The following is a 23,815-nucleotide window of genomic DNA, read 5'->3' on the forward strand; positions in this document are numbered from 1 at the left end:
TGACAGCTGCAGGGGGTACCCACACAGAAGCAGGGCAGGACCAGGACTGCTGGTCACCCCTGGACCATCACAGCATGATGCTCCCTTCTCCTTATGTAAGGAAATAATCTGCACAGTTAATGATTCTGTCCATCATGCCTTTAATAAAAGAGCAATAACAAAACCTGTGGGTGTACTATAAATGGAAGGCACACTACCCCCTCACAGTCCTCAACAAAATCTACACCAAAAATGAAGTTCTGCTTAGCTTTGCAGAAGGAGCTGGAGAGAAGCACTGGTGTTTCACTGTCAGCATGATTACATTCTTAAACCCAGCTTAAACACAGTCTTTTTACTCCCAAAGCTGTGTTTTCTACTTCCAGCTCAACTTCTCTTCTTGACCTGCTCCAGACTAAATGGCTTTTTTCTATGGGCATCACTGGCACCTCCTGGACAGGGCACCTGCATATTCCCATTGGAACCACCAATAGTTCTCCATGAACCACTGGCCAAATTGTTAATTTATTGAAAAGCACTGGACAGAAATGGAAGTGCTTTGGATGGAGATATTCTGCTTGGGAATTATGTTGCCATATAATATGGAATTAGACATGCTGAAATATTTTCTGTTACATTAATTCACAACAAATTGCTGCTGAAATTTTAGTAATCCATGGATTGATTAATATTTTTTAAAAGCTGTCAAGTATCAGTTACTGTGTAGCAGAGGATCTGTTAGCTAAACTTACAAGTTGTATGTCTGAGGTTCACATGATTATTGATTTTATTAGATATGGACTTGCTACAGACCGTCTGAGAAGTCTCTTAATCATTTGAGAAATATTTGTGCCTGTTCACCTTTCTAATTCTTCTGATATTTCATTCTTAAAACACTAATGTGGCCACTGTAGGAAGAAGCAATTCAGTGATATTAATTTCACAGATGTAGTAAACTATAGCCATAAAATTGTTCAAGGTATATGACCATAAACTGATTATTTGATGTTCCCACTTCTATAATTACCCTGCTACATAAAGTTGGTATTAAAAAAAAATATTGTCTTCAAAATATTTTTAAACACAGTGATCATTCATTAAATGCAATTATTTGCTCTTTTTAACTCAAACAATACATTATACAGTACAGTACATTTTAAGTATATGTTGGAATGATAAACTGCATTTGTTGTCTTTATTTGTGTTTACAAAATCAAGGTTGGTATAGATGCAAAACACACTTCTATTGTTACTGAAACAGCAGCATTACTGTTGCTGTGTGTGTTGCTGATGATGTGTATGTTTCCTGATGAAGTTGTGTTTAAAGATGTCAGAACTGTGGAAGCTCTAATATCTCTCCAAAACTAGGACAAAAATTTCTAATACACTGAAATAGAAAATAATGAATACAATTCTCCTAAAGTTCACCATCAAAACAAAGAGCTAAAGGACCATGAGCCATATGCTACCTAGATCAGCCCTTATGCTTTACATTTCCAACATTACGTGATGTGCATGAAACTGCTGTCCAGGCCTTCAACAGGCATAGGAATAAACACAATTCATATCAGGAAACTAAGTAATAATAATTAGCACATTTACTAGGTGGAGGCAACCCAGACAAGGAGGTCATCCCTCCAGGGAATAGAGAGAATAAAAATAAATCTGTGGCTAAATGATACAAAGGTAACAAAAACTACTTTGCACTATGTGGCTGGTGTGTAATTTTGGACAGTTGCCCAAAACTGGCACTGGCTGCAGTCCATTTTTTTAAAGGTTGAAGCAACATTGTGGGATTGCAAATTTATTTCATGTTGAATTCAGACAGCAGGGGAGAAGAGAAAATAAAAACTAGAAGCCACAGGAATTGTAAATAAAAAATAAGTTACACCTATCACGAGATCCTATATAGAGCTTTCACTGTGAATTCACTGCACATTCATTCTATGCTCTGAAAAATCAAAAAGCCATTTCACCAGATATTTCAAAAGAATGTGGAGTGTGTACATTGTGTTTTCACACAATATATTACACTGACCAGAGCACAGGCTTTGGAAGAAAGAAAATACAAGAGATCATAAAATGTAATTTTATTTCTTTCCATTATTGAGGAGTTGTTTAGTTTTGTATTTTTTCACTGTAACTAAGTGGAATGGAAGAGGGAAGGATTAACATTGTCCTTTGAAGAGGGTCTACTATTATTTTTGCATAGAAAGGACTACTGCTTGTGTTACCCTTTACACCAAGAGTGCTAGTAAAACTGGAAAAGAGAAAATAGAAACAGTCATCTTCTTGCCTTTCTCTTACAAAGAGAGCAGGCTCTTACGAAACTGTAAAATTCTCATTGAATTGCACTTCAGAAACACCTGGGGCTTGTAAACTAAAGTACTTCAAAACCAGTTTCATCACAAAGATAGAATCTGCTATTTAAATGCTCCATAAGCCTCTGAAGAAGTCCAGCTAGTGCCCAAACCAAACATCAACTATCTTGTTCTTTGGTAACCTGAAGGGAAGTTTCTGATACTGGCATAAGACTTAGTCTGTGTGATAACATTTGGTGTTGTTAGATATTGACCTTTTCCTCAGGAGACATCCAGCAGTATGACACTGAAACTCTCACAAAATTCCATTTCATTAAAAGGAAACAGTTTTGGAAGGGGTGATAGATGATACATTACCACTAGACATTTTCAGTATTTGGTTTGTATTTCATTAAGATTCTCATCTCAAAAACGTTCGTTTTGTCATCAGTATTTTTTTAAGTGAACTTGTGGAAGATGGTTCACCAAAGTACTGTAAACAGTTTTGTCTCTCCCTAAAAGTAGTGCTAGGTCTGGTTACTAGAACTTCAAATGATACATATTAATGCCATCATATACCACAAGAAGAACACTGCAACCTCCTGAAATAAACAGGTCACTTTCTCTCAGTAAAGGTTTTAAAATGCCCAAGGAAGACATCAGACTACAGTTCTCTGTCTGTACCTGTATCAGAAGAGACAGAAATGTAACCGTGTGCCCAGTCTGCACCATCCTCTTTCAGGTGTGAAAGGATGCATTTGAAAGCTACAGCAATTACTTTGTGCCCAAGAATGTTGGTGAAAGTACCTGTAAATGCAGGACAGGGAGTCTATTGCAGAAGCAGAGGATTGACCAGTGCCAGGGCTTTAGAAACCACTGCCCGCATTCTGCCCTTCTCCCTGGAAGCCCTCGCAGAACCACGTGAGATGTGGCAGTGATGTGGGCATAGAGTAGATATTATATTAGTTCCCTTTATGTAGGAAGCCGAAAATTATCTGACTCAAAACAGCTGCCTTTGCTGCCTGGACTTCACAGATTCCCTGATCAGGCAGAAAGCTGCAAAGAAAATGAGATTCAGTAACTTGCAGTGGTGCAAGGAGATGTCAGTGGCATATAAGGGATGTGCACAGATAATGTTTTTATGGCACTGACTGTCTCAGGCTTGATCAAAAGCTGCTAATCTTAATACACCTATTTTCCTTGACTTCAATGAGCTTTGGATTGGGCCCTTTGAGAGCAGATATAAGCTAAAAATATTGCAGCACCAAGACCATACAAAGTCAGTAGAGAAATATGATCAAATTTATCATTATAATACTCAGCAGTTTGTAAACTCATTAACATTTCCAGTGAACATGCTGTTTTACCTGTGACCTATAAATTCTGGAAAGCTCAGGAGAATTGCCACTCTGAGAAATGTTGATGGCAAAGGCATTTTGGGGGAAGTATGATGAAGCCATGTGGCATAGTTTAATTGTAGCTGTTACGGGATGCAAATGGCAAATCACTCTGCATCTAAACAATTAGAGAGATTCCACAGAATGAGTTTCAGGTTTGTGAAATTCCATAGGAAAGTGGGAGTCAGGTTAGCAAGATATTGCCTGCAAATTAAAACACATTCCATAGAGTAGGGACCATTTACAGGGTCAATGACCCATTAACAAAAGGGCCAATGATATTAACGTCCCCCATGCCAGCTATGCCAAATGTTTTTTCAAACCTGCTAGTCCTGAGGGCAAAAAGTATAAATTCTGGGCTAGATCAGTAGTACCAGAGGCACACAGGGATCTCATGTAGGCACTAAAAGAATATTGGAGGACAAAAAATGACAACAAGCATGAAGCTATTTACAGACTGAATAGACAATTGTGAATCTTTTGCTGCAGCATAAGGCATTGGAGAGTCAGCAGCCATGTCTCATGAGAAAGAACATATATAGTGCTTGAAACATTTTTACAGGAAAAGGATTTTTTTTGAAACTTATGGTTTTACCAGTATGTTAAGATTTTTTTTAAAAAGGCATTAAAGACTGCTGATAGATTTTTTTTTTTTTTGTTGAGTTGCATATCCCCATCCTGTGTATGCAATATTTACAGTTCCTTGTCATTAACAACTGTCCATAACTAAAGAAAAATCTGGAAAGACTTTTGTATTTTCACAATGTGCTTTATAGCAGCCTCAAAGTTATGCCACCCTGGCTCCTTTTTTAAAAAAGGCATTAAAGACTGCTGATAGATTTTTTTTTTTTTGGTTGAGTTGCATATCCCCATCCTGTGTATGCAATATTTACAGTTCCTTGTCATTAACAACTGTCCATAACTAAAGAAAAATCTGGAAAGACTTTTGTATTTTCACAATGTGCTTTATAGCAGCCTCAAAGTTATGCCACCCTGGCTCCTAGAGTTAAAGCACCTCCTGGGGCTGCTGTTCCAAGGACAGTGTCCTTGATGCTCTGTTGTTCTTCCCTGGAAAAGAGCTGCAATCCCTGGTGCTCACTACAGCTCCTGAAAAGGGTGGCTCTAGCTATTTTAGGGAACTTCTGGCTAACTCCACCCGAGTTTCTGACCCTTCTCACCCTAAGGCATGCAGGAATGGGCCTGACAATCTTTTCCATAGTTTGGATATCATGCACTACCAAAAACTGGTCCACATCGTGGCCAGGAGCAATATTACAGAGCAAAATAAAACTGCCAGTCTCCTGCTGGTTGTGTATAGAGTTGTGAGAGCCTCATGTAAGTGGTTTGCTGCACTGGGTATGTCAACATGGTTTTTGAAGTGCATTTGTGTAGGCAAAATCCAAATATAAAGCATCCCAAATTAAAGCCAACAATAATTGTGCCATATCAAACTACCACAGACTCACACTGTTTGTGTTATGCTATATATATATGCTATAATTTCAAGGGAATTACCATCATTAAGGAATCATTTCCACTTTTTTTTTTTAAATTAATTACTTCTGTGATCCAACCTGTATACCATTTATTCTCTATCTTCCAGGAATCAGAGTAACTACTGAAAACTCCAGAACATTATTTTATTCTGAAGAGACAGAGTATTAATCTGGCATCAAGTTAGCAAATGCTTTTAGGAAAACCTCAAAGTTTGGGAGTGTCAGAAGAGACCTCCTGGAATAATTTGACAAAGGGATGTGGGTTGATCAGTCATGCACAGATATTCAGGAAATCAACTGATTTCCTGCATCTCACAGCCATATATGCAATAGGAATGTATTTGTTGTGTGCATACATTTACCTACAAAGAAAGAAATGGAGAAAAATAAAAAAGCTTTGAAAATGTAGCCATGTCTTTCTTAATTCAACTCTCGGCTTCACTGCTGAAACTTCCAAATGTGCAGCTGGAGGAAGGGAGAAACAGGGATTTCTGATGTACACATTTGTCCAGTAGGAACTAGATGGAACTGCCAGCTTATTACACATGGACCATTGAACACCAAGCAAACACTACTCTCTCCCTCCTGCACATTTGCAGTGCCTGTGGATTTCCTCATATAGTTACTTATCCTATTAGCTTAAGGGAAAAGCTCTAATTGCATTCACATGAAAGCAAAATCTTCAGTATATGCTCTTTCCATTAGTATTCTTCTCATTTTTCCTATTATCACTTAGGGTTTAACAGAACTCTCAGGATTATAAGTATAATTTACACTTTGAGTTTGTATTATCATATGATACCAAAGGAAATAAAGAAAAAATTAAAGAAGTATTTATGAAAAATAATTGTCACTAAAATCTGACTCCTAGTACAGAAACATAGCAGCAGTTTGGCTTCACAGCCCACATGTTGATTACAGGAGTTTCTGGGTAAAATTATAGGACTTGGATATTACAGAGGGTATCAGGACAGATCCCAGATCTAATTGAACTAATTTCTCCTTTAATTCTATGATCCCACGAAGTCCATGCCACTAAGAGATGGTCAGAGATGGAGGCTGGCCAGTGTGAACACACTGCTGTGGATCACAGCTCTACCCATTCACTTCTCCCTTTCTTTCTCCCCTGTCAAGGGAATTTAGCACTGAGATTGCTTTAGCCTAAAGCCCATTGCAACGAGAGGGAGAAGAGAAAACACCAGAACTCCACCTTCCCCAAGAGCCCAGGGACTCTGTCAGCCTGCCACAGACCAATTTCCCCAAGTAACAGCTCCACCTGAAATGCAGTCTGTCAGTAGAGCTAACATGCTTCTGTTTAAAAAATCTCTATTTTCTTCAGCAAGACTGAGTCTATTAATAAATTAAACATTTTCTAATAAACACTCTTACCCCTGTTTTAGCAAGTCTGTCTGCTTAAGAGAACAGGTTACTGACACTGTTAAGAAACTAGGAAACTTGTTTCTTTCCAGATTATTTACTGCTCAAAGGATTGGACATCTAGTGACATATAGTTTAGGCTGCAAACTTAAAAACTGGCCACTTTTATACTCACTGTGATTGTATTTAAACTGGGGATCCACAAGCACCACGTTCTATTTCATTATCCAGTCTCTTAAGGCTTTTTTTTCCCCCCACAGCAGTAATGCCTACATCCATTTCAGTAGTAGGAGTTTTGTCATACAGTCAGATTTCAATCCTGATTTTTGAGCCACCCATGCTAACTAAGGCGATTTCTTCAATTAATTGCATAAAAAATTAATAAATTAACCTTGGAAATAATTAAAAATATTGTAATACTCTTATTTGAAGCTTTATGGATATTGGAAAACTTAAGGTTCCCCCATTCTCACCCTAAAATGAGCTCCTGATCAGTACCAATTCCTGATTTTTTCAAAGTGTTTATTTTAATAACTGTGTTAACCTGGAGTTGCAAGGAAACTAGAAAGTGTTCTCTAGTCAGCAGCCGTGATTGTGGCAGACTGCCAGGATGTTTGTGACCTCTAGAAATCCTTAAGGTTTTGATCAGCATTTCCTTTTCCCCAATACTCTGTTGTTTCTGTTTTAAATTACATCTCAGCGTCTCCAGAGTAGGTGATGATGCTAATGTGAGTGATACAACAGTTACAAGCATCCTTGGATTATGAGATGGGAATATCTTGACTTTCTAAACAATGATAGTGTTTATTGTATTATAGCTTTGAAATTATTATAGTATTATGCTGATACAAATTACACTGCTGCACATCAAGCATATTCTTTTAAGACACAGTGAATGGAATTTAAAGACTGTCAAAGGCAAGGAAAGACAATACCTGACTATCCCCAGTTTTGTATCAGGATGAGAATGCTATTGTAACCTTCACATTATGTTGCACTAAATTCTAAAATCAGAAGATACAAATTTCTTGACTTTTCTGTGCCTGTAGAGTTAATAGCTCCCACAATTATAAAGCATTGTAAATAATGGGTGAAAAATCATGCTGCTGCTGCTAAAATACATTTGTTTGCTTCAAAATGTGCAATGAGTTCATCTAGGGCCTCTTGTGATTGTAGCTGCAGAATATAACTGAAAATTTATCTCTCAGAAGGCATTTTTTGTTCATATATTCATAAAAAGGTTTTTTCCCCACTAACACTTTAAGGCAAGTTGATAACAAGACAAGGATTGCTTCCATAGCTGAGGAAAAATCCTCCAATGTCAATGCTGCACTGAGAATACAACTCGCAATGCATGTTACACTTTGCACAGCACATGTGGGGATATAGATCAATGTATGTAAACTGTGGCAGCTTAAACACACTTTGTGTGTAAGTGGCCTAAATTCGGAAATTTGAAGTGGAATGTCATATTCCATTGTAAAACATGTGCAGACTTGAAGGTATCCTGAAGTGATAAGCACATTAAAGTATGTAAGAAAACACGATTATTTGTTTAAAAACCCCATATTTGTTATTCTAAGTCAAGTAGCACAACTTCAAGCTTTCAAAAATTCATAACGCTTTTTCAGCTAGAGTTGGTGTTGAAGCTGAGACAAGCATATGCTGTCTTTTCCCATATCACCTTTATGGATCCTTATGCTGCAATGACATTTTAATAGGAAGTTGATTTTTTCTATGCATGTATACATGTTTTCATTGATTTTTAAATTAATGGTGACATCTAAATAAGTATGATATTTTTTTGTAAATTACAGAACATTAAATAAATTTATATATAAGTGATCTCTTCCAGAACCCAGTGCCAGGTATTAACTATTTCATTTCATCTCTTCTGCCAGGATTTCACTAGAATACTTGCCTTGTCACCAAAACTGTGGCATATCTTCATTACAACTGTCAGGCACAGAAAAGAAGAATCATAAACATGAAGGCAAAAAAAAAGCTTTGATGGGCAAGAGAGAGACTGGGAGAGAGAGTACTGAAACAATGGTATTATCCACAAGATACTCTGTGGGGTGTGGAGAATGAGATTTTGCCTGGCCTGCTGGCTCAGTCATTAAGTTGTTATTACACTGTATGTATGAGGACACTGGTTTTCAGGCTTATTTTTGCTTACTCATTTTCTGATATTATTGAACTGTGGCTTAAAAAGAAAAATATAATATAGTTATTATCCTAACCTCTACTGAATGAGTTAAGTTGCTACAGGGTCAAAATCCAGTCCAGTTCATTTTACCAATGTGGATAATGAGCATTCTGCAGATGCAGCTCTGTTCTGAAAGTTCAGTGGGCTATGCTGGCTGCTCCAGAGGCACCACACTACCTAGCTCTGAAATTTGAATTCTTTTTTAAAAAACAATCTCTGGAACATCTTAAATAGAACAGACTCTCTCCATTTGCCTTCTGACATCTTCTTTGTGAAACATGGCTGTTCATTGTCATCTTCCTTTGACAGCTTCTCTCATCTCCTATGTTCAATACATCCGCTCTGAGCAATTTACCTTTTCATCTGGCATTTCTTTATGTTAAGGCTATGCTGATCCTCATTCGTGAATTGGATCTGCCAGGCTGGCTGATATTGGATCCTGCAGTTTGCCAACCCTCGTTTGCTCTGACTGCTGGTGATAGCAGTGCACACCACTTCAGGCAGCAGTGGCAGCAGCAATCTATGCACGCCAGTTGTAGGTATCTGAACATAAATATGATAATGCTGTAATGCTGGACCACAGCCAGCTCTGCTCTGGCTTCTGCAACACTGTTCCACAATATGAAGCACAAAGATAATCTGATGCTCAGAGGTATTCAGCTTGCAGGCAGGCAGACTGGAAAAAAGCTCAAGTTTGTTTAAATGGACACAGCTCCAGCTGTGAGGCCTCGTCATTTCTCATATGGAGGGGGTGTCAGGAACTGTTTCAACATAAGAATGATGTACGTGTTTTAGTCCTGTGCACGATGTAAATAAACTCTCCATGTCTTAATCAGGGGATAGCTGGTGAGAATGACACTTAGGAGCTTTCACTGAGAACAAATCCACAGGACAGAGCAAGCAGTCTGCGTGCTGCTCACAGTTATCTCACACAGGTCAAGTCTAGGGAAATCCACGGCTGCAAGTTACTATGAGAATAGTTCAAAAGGATTCTTCAGATGATGGATTATTGATCCTGACATCTTGACTGCCAGGATTCAGTCATGCATGTGATATTGGACTATGACATGCAAATGTTCTAGTTTTAATTTGCTAGGGTGATAATTTAGATTAAATTATTCCTCTTCTGTTAATTCCTTCCAAGCTGACAAGACTTGTATGGACCTATATGAGAAGAGTTTTTTTAAAGTTACTAGCTCATGGTCACCAACTTGCAGGGTGCACTGATCTCAAACTCTAAATAAGCTTCAGATATATGGGGGAAGTTAATCCATTTCTATATACAGAGATTTCCCATGGGGAAATATGCACTTAGGACTTTGCCCTTTGTAATTTGCTAGTTAGCCTCAGGTAGCTTTACACCTTTGCATCCTTGAAGCTGTGCAGTACCTTCCTTCCCAAGAGTGTCACAAGCCATAAAGGAGGATTAAGGCAGCTTTTGAAACACCATTAACTATTGCGAGAATTTTCCACTTGGAAGCTTCTAGCACACACTTAATATGATGTAAAGTAGAAATAAGAATAATTAGCAGCTAATAAACCATCTGCCAAGTTTTGAGCTTGTATTTTCCTCCATGATCTGACCTTCTGACATATCGTGACTTCTTCAAGACTTTCTTGGACAATTAATTTAGACACTACAAAGCAGGCAGACATGTTCCTGAGAAGTAAGTTCTTTGATCCACACAGAAAAGGATGTACCATAGATTATCCTATCCTTCTTGTTTTCTTGACATTCTCAGACTTTGATGACTAGATCTCACTGTTTGGTGATTACAGACTCTCAGAGCAGCATCTCAATACTATGTGATTTATGGATTCAAACTTTGTGCTAACAATGCCCTGTAGCATTTTATTGTGCTCACTAAATAACTTGAGGTTTATTGTTCTTAAAAGAGAACAAGGGTAATGTAATTTTTATTTTGTCTAGCTGTCTGTTACTCCCTCCAGTAGGTTTTTACTCCTTTGCCCTTTTTGGTGTTATTGAGATCTCAAGGATGAGATGTTTCTACAGCTGTTAGGAAAACAAATGGCTGAATGGAGACAAAAGGCTGAACCACAATCTTTATAGTTGTTTCCTTGGCTTGTTCTGCTTGCTGATCAGTCAGGATATGTAGCCCAGGATGGGCAATTCTGAAAAAATCAGATATTATTCCCTGGCCAAACAAAATCAAGGAACACAGGAAGAACTTGAGGTACTGCATGTGGGTTATTGAGATGCAGAGGCGAGAGGCACAATCCTCCCTGCTCCTGATGAAAAGACACGAGAGGTGGTAAAGAGGAAAGGGGAACTTTAGTGTCATTCCAGGGGACAATTTCAGCAGAGTAAAGCACTAAGTTACAGAGACCAGATTTTCATGGACCACTTGTCTTCCTTTCTAAAAATGTTTGGGTGATTTTGACACTTATAAAATCTGAAAATCTCTCCTTATGTGTAGGGCAGATAGGTGATTCACACTTTGCTGCATAGCTCTAGTTCTATGTCTCTGGTTCCAGAAACATCTTCATCTATCTCCCTATGTTTGTAGAAATGATGGAAAAGGTGTCACCTAGGAAATAAAGTGTAGCTTGCAAATAAATATTTCAAAGCAGATTTTCACAAGGAAATGTTAATGGCTCTAAAATGCTAGACTATGACAATACAAGGTCATCATATTATAAAGTGATACATACACACATTTGTATGTGTTTGAAAGGAGCCCTGCAGCACTGCTGTTCTTTACTGTAATTTTGTTACTCTGAGAGGAAATAAACCTAATATATTTACATAAAGTTATTTAGATCTCATTATGAGAGACATAGGATCACAGTCAGAAAAAAATTAGTCAGCTAATTATTAGATTAGTGCATAAAATTATTAATATAATGAACAAACTGTAGAAAGAGACAGCTTAATAGTATAAATTGTATTTTATATGCTTATCCTCTATATCTGCTAAAATTTGGACATTTTCAAAGAAGCATAAACAATTTTACTTTTAATACTCTTAAAGATTCAAAAGTTTATTGTATTTGTTCTGGTATTGCTGCAAACGTTTTTATCCAGACTTAGTGCCTGGTCTCTCTATCACCACACTAACACCTTTGCATGGTTAAGGTAAAATTTGAGCTCACTGACTTTGATGCAAAAACCTGTAGACACAAGATTAATCCCAGAAACATAATAAAGAGATGACTTTATAAGTGAATTTTGCCATTATAGGTCTTAAAGAAACCTTTATTCTAGTTAAACATTTAGGAATAAATCATTTGCTAATATCTTATCCATTCTGATTTTCTGTGGATTTTTGAAGATCTTTTCTGGGGTTAATTGTTTCTGAGAGAAATTATTCCTTCTTACAGATGTCTTTTCTTAAGTCTTCCTTCTTGCTAAGGAGACCTCCTTAGCAAGAAGGAATAACAAGAATCCAAGAAAAAAATAAGTGTTAAAATTGTGGGAAAGACATTATTAATCATTAATGTAAATAATTTTACTTTAAAAATCCTTAAAGGAGTTCATTTAACTAAGTAAAGCATTTAATGGCAATTTCAGTACAGAGCTATGACTAGAAACTTGAAACTGTTCTAACCAAAGTGGTGGACATGTTTGTTTTTCAAATGATAAGGACTGTTTCCTCATAAAATCAATGACTGTTCAGAAATTAACTTGAAACTTTAACAAGAATCTGGATTACTCTAGGAGGAATGCAATTTTCCAACCTTAGAGCTTTGAAAAAATGAGAAATAATTTAAACCGCTGTTATAAATGCAAATTATATTCTTTAAACTGGAGTTAGTCATTTGATGAGGTAGAGGAAAAAACACATTTCTTTTTTGGAAGCTTTTTATAAAATACCATCTCATTTTTTTAACACAATATTCATCCATTAATTTGCTTCAGAGGGTATAAGCACATTGTTTCACATGGCCAAACCCCCCCTGCAGAGCAGCAGAACCAGTCAGGCTGGTCTTGGCCAACACCCCATTGCAAACACGTTCACTTGGACCCCTCAGTACTTGGAGGGGCATCTGTGAAACAAATCCACAGTGCTCAGTGCACACAGCATTCCAGAAGAATTTCCTGCCATTTACATGAGGGAAAGCTGCCACCTGAGGTTCTGTTTCGCGCCGGGGTTCAGTGGTTGGGGGTTCAGTACCGGCACAAACCCTCCGAGGGGCTGTTCTGCCCGCTGGGGGGGACAGCGGCTGTTAGCCACAGCAGCTGTGCTGCCAGAGGGCACCGGCATGAAAGGGGAGCACAAGCTCCCTTGGCCCTGCGTGCACATGACTTTTTCCTCATTTGCAGATGCCCAAATTTCCCTCAAATCAGAACAAAAAGGGAAAGTACATCTAGCTGAAAACTCCTCCTGGCCTCCTGGCTTTTCAAAACACTTCTTAGGCGGGTCCAATTTAGTAAATTATTTGGTAGTTTTCACTGCACTTTTCCTAACTAGCTTCTATTGCTCTTTGCAGTGAACATTGTTCCTTTTCCAACACCGAACTGTTTAAGCTGTGGTTTTGGGGGGTTTTTGGGCTTGTGTTTGTTTTTTGTTTTGTTGGGGTTTTTTGCAAAGCTGTAAGATAAACTTCCTGCATATCCCTTTATCTCTCTCCTTATTCCACATTAACAACAAAACCACAATTCCCCTCAGTAAAGTGTATATGAGGTCCTAGGTGAACTGTAGTGCCCCTGGGTAAAATCCTTGAGCCATTAAAGAGGATGAGAGCTTTACTAGGACTTTTGGCCAATCAGAATTTCATCTAATTGGCATAAACCGCCCATTACTCTAAGCACTGCCAAAATCCTGGTTTTGTTGCAAGGCTCAGAGCCTGTTCCTACCCCCACATCAGTCACAGCCACAGCCGCTCTGCGCTCCAGGGCTGGAATGGCTGGTGTGCAGTGCCCTGCTGACAGATGAACCGCTGGCAGGCGCTTGCTGCTCTCTGTGTCCTGGCATTCTTTGCTGTGCTGGCCAGGACAGCCGACTGCAGCTCCCTCAAACAACCCAACCCAGCTCCACCCAACGGGGTTTGCAGGCACCGAGGAGCAGCTCCTTACAGCCAGCAGGAGGGACAGCAATAGGAAGCACAAGGTTCTGTATGTCTAGAGAATGGGGTGAGAGAAAATAATAAAGTAGTTCAAAAGTGACCAGATTAGCTCTTGAAGAGCAAGGGTCTACATGGCAAAGGTTGGGGCTTTTTTCTCTTGGCTGGTGCTCTGGAGTGTGAAGGGTTAACTAACACACTGAAAACAAACTTTTCAGGGTAAAAACTGCTCTGCTTTTGAGAGTTTTTTGGGGACACTTCCAGCTTAAAAAGTGCTAACTAACTCAAATAATGTCCAAATTTTGTTATGTACATTCTCTTTTGTATGTGCTCTTGGATGTGTATAGATAGCTGTTTATCAAATGTGCATTTCCTCTAATTGACAAGGAGTGAATGGTAAACGACAATTAGAATTATTTTGGATTGTGTTGCAAATTCATTACAGATTCAGAAGTATAGTTATAGCCTTAAGCTTGTGTGAACAGACATGTTGCTTAAATGGTTGAGCTGAAACCAAAATTATGTTACTAAAGGAATCTTGAAAGCTATTTAGATGTGATAACTAAAAATTCAAGATTAAATTCAAATCCACATAGTAATCATCTGGGAACGATTATCAATGCAGTTTTGTAGCATGGTTCCAGAGATTTTTTTTTCCCAACTATTTTTTCTATTATAAAAATCAACAAAAAAGTTAGTTCATAAATATTCAACACAGTTCCCTTCTTGACTTTATCGTATGATAATAAAACTGGAATCAGAGCCAATATGTACATTTCAAGGAAATTTATAATGTAAAGCAGAGAACATAGAACAAAGTACTGAAAATCATTGATGATTGAAACTGTAGATTGAAGTTGGTGCAAGTCTCTCCCTGAGTAGCATCCTACAATTGCCTCATAATATTGGGATTTGTATTCATAAGCTTTTTAATGTATGCAGCCAACCTCTTATTCTTTATTGTGTAACCACTGCACTGATTCTGCTTGGGAAAGTTGGGATGACTGATTGAAAAATTAGGAAGGAATTGATTTTACTGAATGTTAAATTTCTGATGAGAGCATTTTAACGTCTAAAATACAGTTTCAAAGTTTTGCACAGCCAAAATGATAAAAAGTTATCTTTATAGCTGTGAATATGTTAGTTTAATGCTTGCACCTGCATATGCAGACAGAACTGATCTATTTGGGATTTTACATTTTTGTCATTTTTGTTACCAATCTATGATTTTGAGACAAAATATGAGGGTGGGAGTTCAAGGATTTAGAGAGATGATTAAGCTCTAAGTCAACAGTTAAAAAACATGTTGTCTTGACATGAAAAAGACAAGCATAGCTGGTGCGAGGGCAAACCAACAATGAAAGCAAAACGTAGTTTTTGTTTGCCTTTCAGTGAGGTTATTCTTACCATATTAAAAAATAAGGTGTATCAGTCTCTATCCTTCTTCATTTTGATGAGCACAAATCTGACAGAACACAATCATAAAAAGGTTGTGTTGATGATTTGGGTTTTTTTTCAAAGCATGATTCCTACTGGTTTGGCAGTGTTTTCTGTACTAGTTTTTGACATTAAGAATCCCAGTGACTTGACAGATAGCAATGGGCATGAAGCACTGATGATGGATATTGCTGACAGTTGTGGTCAGTGGTGGGAATATTTGGCACTGGAAGTTATTCAACAAGGAAAATATTGTTATTTGGTGTGCCTGTCCGATGAAAAAATACAATTTTAGATATTAAATTCAGTAGCATATAATGGGAATAGCACCTCATTAATCAAACGTGTTAAGTGAAATTTAGATTGCAAAGCTAAAGTGAAATCACAAGGGAAACACATCACTGTTTTCCAAAGATATTGAACTTTTCCTTTTGTAGATGGTAAATCTGTCCCTGCACCATCAGGCAACATCTCAAAGTACAACTCTGCACCCCAATGACAGCAAAATGAGTCTCATCCTTCAGATGTGTTATTGAAGTCTGCTATAATAGTCTAGTACAGCAATGCTCTTCTTCTGTCATACCAATACTTTTATTTTATTAAATAATCATTCTGCCTTTTAACTGCAGTATAAAATGCAAAAATATATTCTTAGTATTTTTTATTACCATAATGTTAATTCTTGCACTAAAGGATAATGTCAGTGACTGACTGTATTTCTCCCAAATACATTTTACATCGATGAATATGTTTATTAAGAGATGTCAAATGATTTCTCTGAATTAAAAGCTGAATAGAAGTAAATGATAGGATGCAAGGCAGTAATCCAATCTCATTGTTCTTATGGTACAATAAATGAAGAAAGATAGAGCAAAAACTTCACTGTGCAGTTCTCATGGATATCCTCATATGCAGCAGAGCTTACGAAGACCTACCCAATACAACTCAAACCTAAAATTGCACCCAGGATCCATAACAGCCTCATAGAGTTTCCAATAAAATTTAACAAAAAATATTTGAGACCAAAGAGGCCTACTGAACATATGGAAATGGTGTTAAGTTCAGTTTGATTTGAATACAAACCCAATTCCTCAGTCCTGTTCATACAAAATTTTATGTTTACTACTACTTTTTCTTTTCTTTTTTTTTTTTTTCATTTGCCAGATTAAGCAAATAGGATGATTCCAAAGACATGGAATTAAATGTTTGATAGGAGCAATGCCAGAGTTCTGACATAGTACACTTCGTGAAGACTGGTGTAGTTACAAATAAATAGATATTGTGTATGATGTATAGTTACATTTTCAAAATCATCCTGGTTTTTGAAAAATTTAATTGATTAAATCTACCAAAAGTCAATGACAAATGAGATATTTCATTTGTTTTCCTTTTTTTTTCCCAAACAACGCCAGAATCTCTCATTCTCAGGTTGTAATTAACTTCCTTGAAAATATTCATTGGTGTTTCAAGAAGTTTCAGTGCATCTTCTCATAAATCAGCATCATGCATCTGAATTAAAATTTGAATGTAAATTAGAGACATTTTATATTAATGATTGTGAGGCTAAACACACATTCAGAACTGATTAAACATTACTGTCTTCCAGTGACTGAGTTGCACGAGGGATGCATTTTCAGACTCTACATTTCCCATACATATGGAAAATTTGGTTTCCAGCATGGAAGCTCTGGATATCTGGAATGCATTGCTATAGCTGTAGTTATATTTTAAAAATTCTATCACTCATTTTCTAATGCTTTGAAATTGTAGCAAGATTTCAGTTTAAGTCAGTAAGTAGAAATTAATTTAAAGGTTTAAAAAAGTCTCAAGATAGCTGTGACAAAGCAGTTTGCAGCTTCTAACCTCAAACAGAACTTTTATTTAAATACACAATATTTCTTTTGACATGGCTGGTGACAGTAGTGTGGGCTTTTACTTGGATGATTAGTGTGTAAAATGTATCATTTAAATGTGGACTTTGTCCTCTTAGCTGTATATTACAGTCAGAATGCCATAAGCAACTCTCTCCCAGGGTTAACTGAAAGCTAAACTTATGTTAGCTCAGGAATTTAATCTAAATTATGAGATTCTTTTAGTGTTAAGGTGTTTCCAGTACAGACCACAGAAACCCCAGTAAAATGAGTTTTTTCACACTGGCAGTGAAAAATAAGGCTTTAAATGTAAGCAAGTTCCCAGTACTGCTGACTATTGCAGTCCCCTCTGTCACAGCACTGTAGACTCTTGTGCACTAAGGACATTCTCCAGTTAAGCTGGCCAGTTTATTCTCCCTCATTCTTCACTGTCTTGGAGCGCTCCCTCAGCAATACTTCTTCACTCCTTCTGTCAGTCTGCTCAAACTATCTTTTTCTTGGCTGAAAACTTATTAGTGCTGTCCATCTTTCTACTCATGGAACATGACCCTGTCTACACAGCTCAGCTTCTGAGTCTCTTATCCTTCTAAGTGAGCAGATTAACAGCTAATTGAAGTTCATGAAGAAAATAGTGCAATTCCTCTGGGACATGCACCCATGCTCAAAGCCAGGTCTAAATAAGCATTTCACTGTAATCAAACCCAGACACCAAAGAAGCCCAACAATGTTATTTGCTCAGTCCTTTGCATTTTGCAGCCCTGTGTCCTAGCAAGAGGTTTGGTGGAGTTTCAAGGCCCCTGTCACAAGAAGCACAATGTTCCAATACTGCTGCACATCCTCAACAACCACTTCTTCAATACCATGCAATTAATTGTCCAACAGTTACTGTGTAAGCAAATTAGTTCTCATGTTTGGTATGCTCCATGAGCTCTACATTTGGAACAACAGCACTTCTCTTTACTGGAGTTTCTTAGTAAGTCTCCCTGTGTATTTCCAATGACCAACAGTAGAAATTACATTTAGGCAATGCAAGACAATGAATCATCTGATTTAAACACATTACGTATGTTAAGCATAAAAATAATTAATTTGCCAAAGACAAATAAATAAGGCTTATTCACTAGTGATGAAAGGCTGAAAAATGTTCTTGTGAATTCTATTTTCACAGTGTCAAATTAGTGACAGTTCCTGCCACAGGAAAACACAGGCTGAGCTTCTATGTGCAGAAATGGGGAGAAGAACAGGGATATGCAATACAGAATTTTTATTGTAATGTACAAAGACTTCAAAAAATATCCTCCTATTTAAATGCCTACTGCCTTAACACAGAAATAAAGAAAAAACAAAAGTTAACTTATCATGAGGCACCAGTTATAGAGAAAGCATAGCTTTGTTTTCAACATTAGCATTTGTTGTTAGTCAGTATCCAGGACAACTGACAATCAAATGCAGCAGCAAACACAACGCTGAATATATTTTCTAAAAGGTCATTATAATCACGTGCTGCAAATCTTTAGCTAGTATTAAAGCTGGCCATTTGAAACAGTGCAACATTTCCTTCTTGGAATCATGTATTTAAAATCCACTTTTTAAAAGTTAAATTCAAAATAAAGAAATAATTCATACATTTCAAAATAACTAAGAACATTTTTCATCTTAAAAAGCTCCTTAATCTATAATTGGCTTTCTTTTAAAATCATCTTTATTGTGGGAGCCTGCATAAATTGTTTAAATTTACTAGTGCAAGGCTGGTTCTTGGGAAATAGTAAGAGAGCTTTTACTGATCATTAGGGAAAGTGACTGTGAATTGCACCAACTAAAGTATTTTTTCACTCTGCTATCACAGATCATGAATCAGAAATAATAGCAGTAATCACGTTTCAGAAATGAGGATGTAGCTATGAAGCTTCCTAACTCCCACTCCATCAGTGTTATAATCCCAACAAGTTAAATAAATCCCTTACTTCTAACACAATAAGTAGAAAAAAAAAGGGAAAAAAAGAAAAGAAAAACAAGAAGAGAAAAGAATACCTTGAATGCTGTTGCTTTCTTAAGATTTCTTAAAGTCAGAGATGAACATAACTAGTCAAATTCTGCAGAAAGGTTTGCTTTTGGTTTGATGTTTTTAAGGTAGCTTTTTAACTTTATTTTATTTAACATCTCATGTTAGCAAACTTGAATGCTCCACTTTTTGATAGGTATGTGCTGCTTGTTTACAAAGCACCACCACATTCTAGTGTGTATGAATGAAGGAGACAACAGAAAAGCAATCCTAAGGAAAGCACAGTACTGGAAGAAAATTATGACAACAACCACTAAAGACAAAATATCTTTTACTAAAAATCATCTAGGTTGTCTGAATTCACATCAGCATGAAAAAACCTGTTTCTTGGGAACCTCCAAAATGTCTGTTCTTTTCTGAATATCAAAAAAGAAGGGACAAGCAACTGAGTAAACTGCAAGACTCTGAAAAGAGCTTTTGGCCTTCCACTGGCCTGCGAGTTCTGGCAAATAGCTGCAGGCATCAGAGAAAATCCTTGTCCTCTGGTCACAAACAGTCCAGAAACAGAAACACAATCATTTCCAGTGTCAGAGATCATGTGAAGTTTGTCATTTTGACAAAAGAGCTTCCCTTCACAAAACACTTTCCAAACGTATTGGCGACATCAGCAAAATGTTTTCAAGAGGATAGAAAGAGCAAATGAACATTCAAATTAGAACATTTTTAATGTTTGGCCTTCAACAGCTTGTCTGAAAGACACAGTACGGAAGGGATATGCGATGACTAAGAAATTCCTCCTGCCCAATTCATATTTATGGATCAATGTGAAAAGTACATCAACCTCAAATATTTAAGTCTCGTTATGAGATGGCAAGTAGACAGAAACTGGTAACTTAGAAAACTTTAAAAATACTAATTAAAGTTTATGATGCAATAATTTTACACAATCTCATTTTCTGTGTGTAAGACTATGAAAGCTGTGGTTCACTATGGTTTATTTGTTTATTTTCAAATGCCCAAAAAAAGCCTGTCACTTTTCCAGCACTGGTAGTAGGTAATGCTTCACTGCCAAAGTTTCTGTCTGTAATATCCACTCTTGCAGTGTTTCAGAACTTCACTATAAAATTCTGATTTGCTAAGATACTGACCTTGGAAAATTTGTCTTAATAATTTTCTCTTTATAGAAAGATTTTTTTTCCTGTGCCATAAATGCACATTTTCAACAGATTTCAATCACTTGTGATGTTCTGGCTAATTCTAGTAGGTCATATAATCATGTTTTGCATGAGTTTATGAGAATAGAATGGCAACAAATACAGAACAACATTCCACTTGCTAGGAAGGAAATGTATGCAATATTGGTTATAGGATGCCTTGGGTAGTTTCACCATTTGAAGCTTTGCACTTAACAATCTAAAATTATTGACTTTATGCATAATGTTGATTAAAGACTGGAACAATTACCATCAGAGCTGCTGGCTTCTGAGGTTTCCTTCTGTAGCAGGAATGCCTGAGATGCGTAAGAAGCATTGTTGGGACTGCCCCTATACATGACCCAAAGGATTAGGACAGCTCCAAAGTAGCAGCAGTGTTTCTGTGTTGTAAATTGCAGTGGTGCAAGAGCTGCTTCCCATATAATTCTTCCCTCTGTGCCAGAGGGCCGTATTCTGTGTGAGACAGAGGTGTTATGGATGTCTGGGGGTCAGAATAAGCCAACACTCCACTAAATGTGTGTTTTTTTCCTTCCTTGATGGCCACCTATGTGGCCCTGAGCTGTGTTTATATGCAAGAGCTCCTAGAAGCAGGGCTTAAGTCTGAATTCAAATCTGAGAAACAATGAGTTTAAAGGCTTGCTGTGTTATGTTGTATATTGTAGTATATACAAAGAGTTCTGCGCAAAATATCTCAGTGTGATCATTACAAAAATCTAGATAAAATCAGTGCAGCAAGAACCTCTTTACTTTCTGACTCCTTCATTAACTGGGATTCTGAATAAACACTTCCCATCTGAGAGAAAATAATGGACCTAAACTTCATGACTATTTGGTACCGTTCCTGTGAACACGGTCATGTGAAAGATCAGGTATCAGCAAGGAGCTGATACACAGAGCACAGAGAAGCAGTGCACATTCCCATCCTCATTAACCCTTCAGAAGTCCAGCTGCAGGGTGTCAGAGCACCTCTGACAGGGAGCAGCTTACGTTCCCCTCCAGAAGTGCTGGTTTTACACAGGTAGGGTGTGTGCTTCCCTCTCTGCACTGCACATCTGCACAGCCCCAGGTGGAAGCTCTTTGCTGGAGAGCAGGGCAGGCAGATGAGGTGTCACCTGATGAGGTGTCACATCTTCCTGTGTGTGCAACCTTTATTAGAGGGTACAGCTTTAATTCTCTCCCATTACTCTGTAGGGATGCACATAAGGAATGGCCATCAGCCTCTCCCCCATCAGCCTCTCCCAGGCACCAGGACTGCAGGCAGCACTCAGAGCTGCTTTCTTCCATTGTCTTTACACCCTTCTACCAAAAAAGGCACCAATAACTGCACAATGCAGTCCAAATAAAACTCCAAATATAAGCAAACTTTCTTTCTATAGTTAAGGAAAAGATGAGTGCATATGCTTATGTTTCAAAATGCAAATACCAATGCAGTGAAAGTATATTTGCAGTAAAATGCACATCTACACTGATCTACAGCACAGAATAAAGCCACCCACTGCCTACCAATCTAAACTTTTCTGAATGATACCTTTTTATTTTATAAATCTATTGAACTTGATTTAGTAAATGTATCCATAATTTAAGTATGTGTGTGTGTATATATATATATATATATATATATATATATTTAAGATATGGCTGAATATAAGTTACATAAATAAGTATTCAAATTAAATTTTCAGTGGCACTGTTTATCACAAGAGGAATATGTATCTGTGCATCAGAAAGATCTGTATTGTGCTCTAATACAGACTGGGAAATAAGTTGACTATGACTTCAGAACCACTTTACATCTCACCTGAAGCTCCAAGATGCATTTTAATCTTGCTTTCAGTAACATAAACATGTTATAGCAGATACAGAATAAAAACATTATATAAAAATTAAAATAATAATCTTCTCATCTTTCCCTTGAGAAAATGAAAACCACATACAACTTGATGCTATCCAGGGAAGTATTTAATTACTATACTAGTGGATATGATCTAACAGCCTAATGAGACCACTTTGCTACTGGCTGTTACAGCCCTATGAAACATATTGTTAAATTCAGCTGTAACCACAACAATTGGTATTTTGGTATAACAAAACACAGAATAAGGCAAAGGTTGATGAGCGGAGCAAAAACAACAGGTAGAAGAAGACAAAGATACAAAACCAAGAAAACTAATTAAAACTAAATACAATAACTAATTTTCCTATTCAAAATTTATTTATCTTACTGTTGCACTAATCTGCACTAGGAAGCTAATTTTTTTCTGATTCTGAGAAAATGAATATTTCTAATTTGCAAGAACCCATGTACTGTTGATCCTCATTTGACATTCAGCAGTATTAGTTTCATAATGCTCTTTTCAGTGCCAGCATTCCAGCTATTGATAAAGGCAAAATGCAACTTACGTAAGTTATTTGGAGGAGGTCTCGTCTCCATGTTTTCATAATGCTGCACATGTACTACAATGTTTAGATCTCTTTCCATATGATCTGTTGTACAAGGACCTTGAGGTCGCATAACATCAGCAAGAGCCCTGAAATCCAAACAAAACCAGAATGAATCTGCAAAATCTGTATGACATTAACAATATGTTCCAAGATCTATTTCAGTTTGCGATGCAGTCGATTATGTCTGCTGGAGAAACCAGCTCCCTTCACAGTAAATGCAGGGAAGTAAATTCATTGTGAGACTTCACACCTAAGGCTCTTTTTAGGTTGTCTTACTGACAGCCTAAAGTTGCTAGAAGTAAAACACAGAAACACATTAAGTTCTTTAGGTATCTTGGCTTTGGAGGAACATATTTTAAGCTCCTTGAGCCTTGTAGAATTCTGCCTCTGCATGTGCTCAGCAACATTTATTGCCATCTTGGTTAAGCTGAGCACCTCAGCACCTAGCCCATGGCTACACCTTTCACAAACTGCTTATCTTCACACCTAGATTACCAATTTCAAAGGAAATTCTCACACATGCATTTGTATTTAGCACACACAGCATAGTGGTCTTCATTCAAAAATGTCACTCAGGTTGATAAGTCATATAACTTCCATGCAGAAATCCAGTAAGCAGGGATGTAAGGATTTCTCATCCAGATGGGGAGATAAAAAAGGTCTTTTTCTAACTTCTGTGAGTGTCCTAGTCTTTAACATAGAGCAAAGCTTGCATAGGAACACTCCCTGCTCCTTTGAAGGCAGTTCGGAGACAGGATGAAAGCTTTGTGCTAGCAAAGAGGGAGTAAGCAAAAGGCTCCTCAGTGAAGCCAGGCCCAGGCTGGTGCTGCCTGTGGGCTTGCCCTGCAGGGCTCCAGGCAGGCAGACAGACTCATCCTGCTCTGGTGGCTGTGCAAGGACCAGAGTGTCCTGCTGAGTGTAAGTGCATCCTTAGGCACTCGGATAAACACACACACCTGGATCAGCCCTGTGCAGCCAGAGTTACTGACCAAGTTCTAAGCTCTGAAACTCCCAGCATGGCAGCATCTAACTCTGTCTGTGAGTCTGTGCTATTTTGCCAGAGTTCCAC

General features: G+C 37.6%; 1 protein-coding gene across 1 annotated transcript in view; it reads right to left on the reverse strand.

Moving 5' to 3' along the window:
• SHISA9 (shisa family member 9) overlaps positions 1 to 23,815 on the reverse strand; it is a 177,600-nt gene that overhangs the window by 146,247 nt on the left and 7,538 nt on the right. Inside the window, exon 2 of the mRNA XM_041401800.1 lies at positions 22,705 to 22,832. Within this exon, the coding sequence (XP_041257734.1) occupies positions 22,705 to 22,832 (128 nt within the window). The remainder of the gene's footprint in view (positions 1 to 22,704; positions 22,833 to 23,815) is intronic.

Source organism: Onychostruthus taczanowskii, unplaced genomic scaffold, assembly GCF_017590055.1.
Source record: "Onychostruthus taczanowskii isolate IOZ18803 unplaced genomic scaffold, ASM1759005v1 scaffold19, whole genome shotgun sequence".
Classification (NCBI taxonomy): Eukaryota; Metazoa; Chordata; class Aves; order Passeriformes; family Passeridae; genus Onychostruthus; species Onychostruthus taczanowskii.